At 31.8% G+C, this 11,461-nt stretch overlaps 2 protein-coding genes across 2 annotated transcripts; one reads left to right on the forward strand and one right to left on the reverse strand.

Moving 5' to 3' along the window:
• The first annotated feature begins 7,834 nt into the window (after nucleotides 1-7,834).
• On the forward strand, nucleotides 7,835-8,334 carry LOC109012104 (pentatricopeptide repeat-containing protein At5g16860-like). Its single transcript, XM_018993595.2, has 2 exons — nucleotides 7,835-8,113; nucleotides 8,155-8,334. Exons 1-2 carry the CDS (start codon nucleotides 7,835-7,837, stop codon nucleotides 8,332-8,334), a joined length of 459 nt encoding a protein of 152 aa, XP_018849140.1.
• A 102-nt stretch (nucleotides 8,335-8,436) lies between these two features.
• On the reverse strand, nucleotides 8,437-11,461 carry LOC109012103 (N-alpha-acetyltransferase 40-like). Its single transcript, XM_035690771.1, has 6 exons — nucleotides 11,363-11,461; nucleotides 10,901-11,218; nucleotides 10,560-10,624; nucleotides 9,654-9,696; nucleotides 9,492-9,560; nucleotides 8,437-8,601 (listed from the first exon to the last, which is right to left on the reverse strand). The coding sequence occupies exons 1-6, from the start codon at nucleotides 11,459-11,461 to the stop codon at nucleotides 8,437-8,439; spliced, it is 759 nt and encodes a 252-aa protein (XP_035546664.1).

Consider the following 11,461-nt stretch of genomic DNA (forward strand, 5'->3'; position numbering starts at 1 on the left):
AAAAAAGAAAAAGAAAAATGAGTCTTTGAAAACACACTGAAAGACACGTAGTGCCTCACTCGGACGTGTGATGTCTCACCTAAACGGGGCCGTTTCTATGTTTTCACTTTCACCTGCCCACCGTCTATACTGTGCGTTTTGAGATAGTTAGTTATTATTGAATAATTTTACTTGTTTTAGAAATAATACGATTTTTATTTTACATTTTACCCTTTTTTTTATATTTCCTGACGTGGATATGTTTAAATTTTTCATATATTAATGATAAAATTATAAAATTACTTAAGATATAGTGTAAGTAGATACGATAAGATCTAAAATATTAAAAATAATATTATTCATTGCTATTCACGAGGTAAATCATTTATTATTCATTTTATCACTACATTTTTAAGAGTGATGCTAGGTTGGGCAAATTCTTCATTTTTATTTATTTCATTTTTCATTTTTTATTTTCACTTTTTTTTAACATCTTTAGATATTTTAAAAAAATATATTAATATACTAATAATCACTTTTTTAATTAATAAATAAAAAAATTAAATACAGTCAAAATAAAAGAACATACAAGCATTATTCTTTTTCTGACCAATCAATGCACAATTTTCACGTATTTATTCCTATGCATATTATTACTCAAATATGATTATTTATCTTTTTAGGGATTTAGATTTTTAAAATTCACATTAGAATATCAAGACTCAAGTTGAAATATAGATAGATGGATAAATTATATTTATAACAATTAGTGGAAAATTTATATTATTGACAAATTAATCAGAAAATTATAAATATTATAAGAATGAAGTAATAATAGGTTTCAAGATATGCTTAGTCTGTAAATGTAAGTTTATAAATTGATATAATTTGATATGATACGTTAAATTATAAACATTAATTCGTTAACTTATTTTCATAATGTCTTTATCAATCTAACACTTTTTTTAAACTTATTTTCTAATGTTTTTTCTATATAAGAAGTGCTATAGTCATAAAAAAAAAAATTATAAAAATAAATCTACAAATTAACACATTATATTTATTTTACATTAATCTAATATATCATATCAATACACGTTAATTTGTTTTTAATTTTGTAAAAAAATTTTACTACTAAAATATTTATCATTATGTATACGTGGAGCCACGTGATTGGTGGCGACATTGTGAGATCCGGTGGTATGGCAGTCAAACGCATTGGAGGGATGATCGCTACCTTCCATCTTTCCGACGTGGATCGGAATTTGATGGCTAACTGCAAAGATTTGAATTTAATGGACAACCCAAATCCAATTTATATATATACATATATATATATATATATATATACTAACAGTGATACACGTGCAAACCACATTTATCAAATTGAAGAAAAAAATAAAATATAATTTTAAATATTAAAATAATCTAATATATAAGAATAAAATTATTATTTATTTATATTCATAATTTATTATGAAATTTAAATTATATTAAAAATTCAAATTAATTAGGTAATTTTGTTCTCCTAAAAATATACTGTAAAATTTAATCATTTATTTAATAATAAAAAATTAATATTTTATAAATTAAAGTTAATTTTTAGTGTATAATATAATATTATTCTCTTAAAAATGTTCAGTAAAATTTTATCTTTTATTTAATGATGAAAAATTAATATTTTATGAATTGAAGTTAATTTTAAGTGTATGATAGAATATTTATATTTTAATTATCTATTTTATGTTAGTTTAAATTAATATTTAAACTTTTACTATTTGATTACATCTGAAAATTAAAGATGAAGAGTTGGAATTTAAAATCTAAAAACTAATATTTTTTTTCACTTTTCCTTTCTCTCTCTCATTCTCCACGCACGATTGTGGTAGTACGTCGCACATTGGCATTCACATAAACGAACCCAAAAAGAAATAGAAAAACAAAAAAAAAAATCTTTTTAATATTTATTACTATTCATCATTACTGTTGATGAAGAATAGTAATAATGATATGCGAAAAAAATTGTAATTAAAATGAGAGAATTTCAATTCAATTCCTCATTCTTTTAAAGATTATGCAGTTGGAAAATGTCAATCAAATATGACTAATGCAGTGTATATATGACCAGAAAGAAAGAGTATTGACTTAACATTTAATAATATTTTAATAGTGCCTTTTTGCAAAGTCTACTTGCAATCCTTTTTTCTATTTTTTTTGTCTTTTGTCAAAAAAATTTATTTTTATTTTTTTAAAAATATGTTTTTAATATTCTTAATCAATAAAAAAATAAAAATAGATAATTTTATTAATAATTACTTTTTTAATTATTAAGTAAAATAAAATTTAAAAAATAAAATAAAATACATGAACTATAAGATTGAGACTACAAACTCATGATATCATTAAGCATTAATTGGTTTTTTCAGACTTTGATGATCAATATTGTCCTTGTCATTAAAAAAAAAAAAGAAGAAGAAGAAGAAGAAAAAGAGGTCATATATAAATTCAAATCCAATTTGGTTCGTTTATTGGGGTTTTTTTATTTATTGTAAATGGCCTTTCCACTCTCCAAACTAGTTAGGCTGCCATAAATGTATAGGTAAAATTGAAAATTGCATTGTTATGTTGTGTTCCTCTAATTTTTACAATTAAATTTTTGGGAGGTTGAGACGTGATACATCTCACAAAATAAAATTTACAAATTGATATAATTTGGTGTAGTTAGTACATCAAATTACAAAAAAATTTTATGATAAAATAAATTTAATGTATTACATCTAACCATGTTAATTAGTGAATTTTTACTTTTGTAAAATCTTATTATGAATTTTAACACTCCTCATTGTGGCCTTCATCTTGGTTTAATTAAAATAACTACTTAGTATTTAACTCTGTTGATGCAACTTTTTGGTGTGACCGAAGCCCAACAATTCAAAAAAGGTAGAGATGAATATTTACGCGGTTCAATATAAAAGTCTACATCATCGGATTATTTCAGGTGAAATCTATTATGCTTGGTGATTTTACAATCTTTCGTGGCATTGACCTCCTATACTCTCAAAACAATAGAGAAAATATGGTTGATAAGAGGTTGAAGAAATGACATCCCTGTAAAAATCTGGATAGAGAGAATCTCAAGAGAGTCTAGAGAAGTGCTTAAATTTGTAGAGATCCCCCCTTTTTATAGAGGTCTCTTTCATTTTTTAGATTAGCTAAATCATACTTGCGTTATGTCACTTTCACATTTTTGTATGTTAGTCAACTTTTTTTAGCTGTATTAATACATTGTCGCATCCTTTCATTTTATTTATGGCAATAGGCTTCTATTGAGCTGGACTCTAGTTCATTTTATATCCAACAGAAACTCGAAATTTTTAAGATCAACTTGTCCAACAAGAAAATTTTGAGAATTTTTTATATAAAAATTAACCATAATAGAAAAATTCTACTAGAACAAATTGAACAATAGAAAAATAAATTATGGGGATTTGCCCTTGATTTTTTGTTGGTGTGCGATGCAACTTAAATCTCTAATGGTGGACCTTAGGGAGACTTGAATTCCTTGTAAGGGCCTTTGAAAATGGGCCCCTAGGAAGTTTGTTTGCGTGAATGTATATGTTAGCCGAGCTTATGTCTAATAGTCAAGCGTATTATTGATGATTGTGTGTGATTGTTTATCAATAACGAATAGTGTATATTTCATATTTAGTGATTGTTTATGTTTTTGTTGGCTCTAGTAGATTTCTTAACCTATGAGGTGATTTCAAGGTTGTGTTGTTGTTTTGGCGTTAAGTTAGACTTTGTTTATTGTAACCTGCGCTAAGTGGTCAAGGAGCATGTCAACCCTTTAGGTCCACCTCAAGCAATTGTCGGGCTTGTCAACTCATTTTCGATCGCAGCCTACACAAAACGGTTATGGAGCTTAGAGGCCCATTCCTGGAGGTGACCCATTGGCAATGATTATGGCAAGAGAGTTAGCCATGGTCACATGTGCGTGCACTAACATTTCTCACTAAGGCAGCGGGAGCATTGCTTGGCTGCTTTGTCGAGGTAACAGAAGGCGGCCACTTTGGTCGCCTCTTTTCAAGAGGGCTCGAGGTGAGCTCAATGCTCAACCTTGCATGTTGTGTGCATGGACATGCAATGCTTGTGTGTGCAGTGCATGTCATAGTGCTCGTCACTTGAAATTTTAAATCATAAAATATACAAAGAATGAAAAGGGACTTATCTTCGTAGATGTCTTAGCATGGTTTTGTTGGACGGCTCCCTTTTGATTTAGAACTATATTTATTCACTCTTGATGTAATCCTCTGTTGAGTGCATTGCCTCTTTTGTGAGTAACTGGCATTTGTTGGATCATGCAACCTTTTATTTGGAGAGCAAAAAGTTGACCCCATATACGGCGCCAACTGTTGATGCAAATTTTCGGAGTGGTTGGAGTCCAACAATACAATCAAAAGGCCCATTATGATGACATGGGCTTTGATACAATTCTTGGGTGCTCATCCATGAAATAAATAAGAAAATAAAGCATATCAAATATAAATAGAGAGAAATAAATATTTATGTGGTTCAGCATAAAAGTCCATCACCGCGGGTAGTTGAGTGTGAAATCTATTATATTTGGTGATTTTATAGTCTTTCATGACCTTCGATATCTCCTAATACAATAGAAAAAGTAGGATTAAAAAGAGATTGAAGAATATGTTGTCCTTGTAGTAATGTGGATAGAGAATCTCAATAAAGTGTAGAGAAGTACCTATATTTGTAGAAATATCCTTATTTTATAGAGGTTTCTTTCATTCTTTTGAGTGGCTGAGTCCTACTTATTTTATATCACTTTCACATTTTTTGTATGTCAATCAACCTCTTTTAGCTTTATCTCTTACTAGTCTTATCTTTTCCTTTTACTTTTGGCAAAAGGGCAATGAGTTTTCAATAAGTTGCACTCTAGTTCATTAAGTCCAATAATATCTATATATTTTTCTCATGGTTATATTTAATTTCAGAGTGGATACTTAAGTTAAATTACAAGAATTTATCAAAATTCATTCTATACATTTAAAAATAACACTAACCACTAGATTTAAAATTATGTAATAATTGATTTTGCTTAAACTTTATTTGGTAAAAAATATCTTACAATGCCATTCATTTTCGTTCTGATGAAATAATGGAATTGGCAATGAGATAATCTGTATGATTCCCTTAAATTACCCATTTTATGCAATTAACATAATAATTCATAATTAATTTTCTGATGTTTTGGATCTAATTTGATAATAGTCTACCATTTTTAAAGTAAGGGTGTCATTGATGCATTCTAGACTATAATTAAATGAGAAAGAAAAACATAAAGATTTGTTGATTGGCTGATGAAGTTCATCAAAGGAAAAACAAGGGAAAATATTTATGATTTGAAAAAATGGGACTCAATTGAAAAAATCTGCTTTTACATGATGCTTCTCACTTTTATTCATAGGGCATACATGAGGTTTACATGATATCCTATGTCTATATCTAACATTACTCTTAATACTAAAGCCTCTGTTTACAACTAACTTGACAATGGAGATCATCATAACGCATCCGCAGTGAGTTTGTCAACCCAAATGCACCTTGAAAAAATGACTTGGATCAAATCTCTTGCAAGAAATCATTGGGAAACCCTTACAGAGAAAATCTCTGGTTTTGTTTCTCTTTTCTCTTTTTCTTTCTACTACACAATACACTACCTCTTAGCTTGTATACTCCACAAAGTGAAACACATCTCTAACGAACCACTCTAATGGTTTATATCTTTAAGTGACACATTCTCGAAAACATCCATTCATAAAGAAACAGATATACAATCCAAGTGTAGAGAAGTAATAAACATGTGAGTTTATATCACATATTTCCCTCATTCGTCTTGAAAGAATAAATTCAGAACATTCTCCTCTTTTAGCATCTACTATTTTGACCAATGTTTTTAATTTCGTACCGTACCGGCCGGTACGGCCGAAATTTTTCGTTTCGGCCGTCCGGCCGGTACAGGTACTATATATGTTCCGTACCGGCCAAAATAAAATTTCGGCCTGTACAGGCTTGGCCGATATTTCGGCCTGTGTTTTTTTTTTTTTTTTTTCGTTTTTCAAACTACAAGTTCATTTTTTGACCCCCAATTTAGACTAGACTATTTATAATTTATATGTATGTATGTATTTATATATAATTTATTCATATATAAACTATTATTTTAGAATATAATTGTTATATATATAATTTATTCATATATCGACTATCCCGAAACGGTACCGGTACCGAAATATTTCGTTCCAGTGTCTTGACCGGTACGCCATCCGGTACGGTATTCAAAACATTAATTTTGACATTCAAAAGAAAATGACTGGTACGAAGATTGCATTTGGGTGCTAAGCTGATATTAGATGATTTGAGTTAATATGTAAATAGTAGTGTTTTGTAAATCCTATTGAGATGCATTTGAATGTATGAAATATGTTGAGATATGTATTTGAATGTATAAAATAGGTTGAAGTGTATTTAACTTTTTTATGAAAACTTGAAAAAGTAGTGGGTCCTCAATGATTAATTTCAGAAAGATTGAGACGGGTTTGACACCCAAACATACCCTTAAACTCATTCTAATTAATTTAGAACTGCTTCTTTGCCTCTTCATATTTTTTTCCTGTTTTAAATCCCCTGGAAAAGTTATGGATAAAATTCATAGGGCATTTTCACAACTTACATTGAGCATAAATATATGAGGCATGCTATTGATTAACCAAATATGGAAGTTAAACCCTATCATTCTTTTTTCTGCAATAAATCCTCACTTTTTTTTTTTTTTAGAAAATCATATTTGGATTCATTAGTCTTTTGTTTGAAAATAGGTTGGGGATAGATTCCAATTGGTTTGCAAATTTTTATTTATCTTATTTTTCTAAAACTTTTGGAACACACATCTCCACTTAACCAATATGTGATTTATCATTTTTATCATTATATTTAAACACAGACATATTTAATAATTAAGATAGAATGATAAAATTGATAAATCACGTTGATGCTGCTTGAGTTTTGTTTGATAACACGAGGCAGATGAATGAGATTAGGAGAGCAGGGTGCATGCTTGATGGTGTGACCTCGAATGTTGCTCTTTAGGCTTGCAACCATACTGGAATGGTTGAGAAGGGTATCTCATACTTCAATGAAACGAGGGATTGCTCCTAGAGCGGAACATTATGCTTGCATGGTTGACCTCTTGGGTCATGCCGATCGCTTGGATGAACCCTAAGACTTAGGCTACGTTTAGATGTTGAGCTGAACTGAGTTGATCTGAATTCTTTATAAATAATAGTGAGTTGAAATGGTTGAGTGAATTTTATGAGACCCACTTAAGATGAGTTTAAAATATGTTTGGATGTTAAGATGAGTTTAGATATATTTATGAGAAGTTGTAAAATTATTGAGACCCACCATAAATATCTACTGTTTACTGATATTATTGTTTACCCATAGTGCGCCGAACCTACAAAAAAAAGAAAAAGTTTTATACACTTCATTCTAGCAGAAGGATTAAGGAACAAATGTCATACTGTGAGTTTGAGTTGTGGAGCCCAATAACACACTCCAATGAGTAATGCACTTGAAATGCACTGTCCAGCTGATGTCAATTGTCAGCTCATGTCTGGAGAACTATAAAATCCCTTTTAGTAGTTGCCGGCGCTATTTACGTGGGGCCCAATCAACGAGTTCAACTTGAACTGCATTTATTTGTGTGTTTGGATGTCCAAAGCAGCTTAAAAATGAAGTGCACTCAACTGCTTTGTACATCCAAACGGAGCTAATAGGCATGCCTAAGGAACCAACCCTGATACTGTGGGCGGCATTGCTTAGTGCTTGTAGGACCCATTCAAATGTTAAACTTGGAGAACATACTGCAAAGCGATTGTCAGAATTGGAATACGAGAATGATGGGTCTTTGCTTTCAAACATATACGCCAATGCCAAAAGTTGGAAAGATGTGGCCAGAATCAGATCTCTAATAAAACATACAGGGATCAGGAAAAATGCCAGGCTGCAGTTGGGTCCAAGGAAAGAAAGGCACCTCAACATTCTTTGTGAGAGCCAGGTCTCATCCACTGTCTCATCAACTATATGAGATCCTTGCAGACCCTAATTCAACGCATCAAAACCATGGTGTATATTCCTAAGACGAGCTATGCTCTTCATAATGTTGACAATGAGGAGAATGGTGACCTTTTTGAACACACTGAGAAGTTGACGCTTGCCTATGAAATCCTAACATCACCAGAAGCACCTATCCGAATCACAAAGGCAAAGGCAACCTAGTAGAACGGTAAAAATAAAATTATAAGTTCTTCTCAATTTCTAGAATTCCACAATTCTCACTGACTTGATCAGATCTCTTATTATGATACAAAAAATCTTGATTCAACTCTGATGCACAGAAGAGGAATTTGGAACAAAATAGCTCCCGTTGATAATTGCAGCAATATGTAGTTTAATGGCTAGAGCCACCCGATCATTCACTTGTGACCTGAGTAACATAGAAGTCGGCACCAATACACCAAGGTAAGTCCCATATGCTACTTCGGCCTGCCAATTCATCGCATAGTAAACTTCTTGCACGATCTAAGTTAGGACCATAAACACCTACAAAGGCCCGCTGATATCCATCCACAACATTCATGAACGAGCAAGCCACCATAAAATCTCCCATATCTTCTAACTTTTCCACCACTCTTTTATCCCACATCATTAAGATGCCTACCCCTCATCTAGTGATGTCCAACAGCCTAAATGAATGACTAAACCAACATTGAACTACAAAAGCCACCATCAGTGGACCAAAGCTGCTGCCACCAAAATCTTCCTGTGAGTCGTTTCATTTTCTTGGTTTCAAAATCACAATGTTGATCTGCTGATACATTGTGGTTGGCTCATTTATCAGCCACGACTTGTTGCATGCATTACTTCTGAGCAACATCACCGATATGCCCATATCACCCCTAGTCAACTTCATAATAAAAGGAAATGATGAAAATGTAAAGAAATGAATAATCACTCCAACAATGAAATTAATGAATATAAGGTTTAGGTATGCAGCATGGAAATGGAAAGGCAAATTCAGAACAATATGAAATAAAGAGGAATATAAAAGGAGTCAAAAAGAAGAAAGCCACTGACTTATCACCCCTAATACTACTGATTGGCTCCAATGTATACATGCTAGAAGATAAGACGGCAATGGTTGTCCAAAGATGCTTGAGGACCATTACAGTTGCCATCAACATTAATTTCCCCATCCACAATGCTTTCTTAATTACGGCTTGTAAGGTACAAACCACAAGAACACATTAATTTGGTGTGAATTGATTAAGAGAACATTTATTGAAGTTTTTGTTTAAAAAGTCTAAAGAATAATGCCCAGTTGCTTCTTGACGTCGATCAATTATGACATTGGAACTAATAGAATAAAATGCCACCTCCAGGATAGCTTTGGCCTCATGACCAAATGTTTTGCAAAGAATCTCATAACACTTCTCAACTCCTATATGCACAAAATAGCACAAACAACCTCAATTTTTTTAAAAATAAACAAATAAATAAGAAAGGCAACATAATGTAATGGATTGATAATTCCATACCAATGGATCAACTCTTGATGGTGAAACAGCTGATATTACGTATCTATTCACCAATTCTAGCAAGAAAATGTCAAGCAGAAATGGAAAAATTAATTGTGGATATGGTATCAAGGCAAATAATGAAACCCTAAACTAAACTTGGCATGATGAGAAAAAAAATTATTTCCACATTCCACAAACACCAGTTTCTTTCTAATGATTATATTCGAGGCTCCCAATGACCAGATTGTCTTTTAGATGTCATATGTTAGTCCACCTATATGGCCTCTTCTATGTACAGGCTAGTTGTCCAAACCAGCGACACATGGACCAGAAATTTGATGACATTGACAGATTGGTCTATTGAATGTCACGGTTCTTTTATTTAGTAATCCTAACTTTACTCAAGAAAAATGAGAAAGATAAATGTCTCTCACTAGTTTAGAGGCTAAAAACCATTTCTTCACTTTCTAATTGTGTCTACATGTTTCTGTATGTGCGTAAATTCATAAAACAAGAGTAAAGAGACCATTCAGATGCCACATTCTCATTTATAGATCAAGTGAGTAACCTGCTCTGAAAGCACTCATGCATTTCTAAGGATAGACGTTGTGAATTGACTTGAACAGCATTAGTTACTCTTTGTCCAAGTCTCAAACATTTAGACCACTGATTTTTCTTTTCTTTTCCTGGTGGGTAAACTACAGCAGAAGGCAAAATAAGCAGCTAAGCCTTAGAAAAAGAATGCCATCAAGTTTCTTCTATGTTTGTTTCTTGTGGCGTGAAACATGAAGGAGTGGTGTTAAGTGTCTATTATGTGAGGAAAGAATTGAGTGGACTTTCATGAGGTAGTAATTATCTTCCTTGCAATAAGGATCAACATGTCTCCTGAGAAGTGGATGCTTATATAATAAAGCTAAAATTTACCTCAACTTGTTTAGATAGAAATTCATTGTTTTTTGAAAAATTAGGATCACAACACCCATGCGATTCTGCAAAAGATGAAAATGCTAATTAATGACAATAAGCAAGGCAATGGTAAATTCATAAGTTTGTAGAGAAAAATACTTAAGACACCACATTGATGCTGGAAAAGTTAATGGGAACTCCAACATGAAAATATGTGAACATAAACAGTATTAGAAAAAAGAAAGTTCTTTGGAGTGTCATATGACGACGACTTTCAAATATTACTGCACAGGGTACTGTTTTATTCAAAGTATTATTCAAATCATCAACATAAATAGATTATAAGCATAATTCAGCACCTTCTGAGCAATAAGCTCAATTAGTTGCATTAGAAATTTCCCCAGCCCCTTCACTTGGACACGAGGCTCAAGCTGTAGTTCATATACATAAAGAATAGGTATCTCCTCCTCTAGAGTAAAGCGGTAGTATACAAATCCAACCATGTGATCCTTATCTTCTATGCAACTCGTATAAGTTCGTTCCCTTTCTGTCTTATAGGAACATTCATTTGGAATCTCATGCACAAATATATAGCGTGCTTTCGGGACAACCATTTCTCTGCGCTTGACTTTTTGTTCTGTTGGCCAATCAGATCCATATGACTCCTCCATATTGTCCTGAAGATTTTGAAAGGTTAGTCAATTGTGCTAATGCAGAAACAAAAATGTAATAATACATTAATATATAGATACATAAAAACATATGTATCTTTCTCATTCGACATGGTTAAGTTATATATGAAATAGTCAGCCTTCTATTACCTTAAGGAGGCTCATAATGTACTGCTTGATAAGCAAGGAGAGCTTATCCCTGCACTCCGCTTTCAAGTGTACAGATAGTCCAAGAAAACAAATTAACAT

This window comes from Juglans regia, chromosome 6, assembly GCF_001411555.2.
Source record: "Juglans regia cultivar Chandler chromosome 6, Walnut 2.0, whole genome shotgun sequence".
NCBI lineage: Eukaryota > Viridiplantae > Streptophyta > Magnoliopsida > Fagales > Juglandaceae > Juglans > Juglans regia.

Excerpts from the sequence above, each read along its gene's own strand:
- LOC109012104 (XM_018993595.2), top strand. The coding sequence starts at position 7,835 with ATGCCTAAGGAACCAACCCTGATACTGTGGGCGGCATTGCTTAGTGCT. Across the intron at positions 8,114-8,154 it reads ACATTCTTTGTGAGAGCCAG|ACCCTAATTCAACGCATCAA; the intron begins GTCTCATCCACT and ends AGATCCTTGCAG.
- LOC109012103 (XM_035690771.1), bottom strand. The coding sequence starts at position 11,461 with ATGTTAATTTGTTTTCTTGGACTATCTGTACACTTGAAAGCGGAGTGC. Across the intron at positions 10,625-10,900 it reads TTGAGCTTATTGCTCAGAAG|AATCGCATGGGTGTTGTGAT; the intron begins GTGCTGAATTAT and ends CATCTTTTGCAG. Across the intron at positions 9,561-9,653 it reads CATCAAGAGTTGATCCATTG|ATAGGAGTTGAGAAGTGTTA; the intron begins GTATGGAATTAT and ends TATTTTGTGCAT.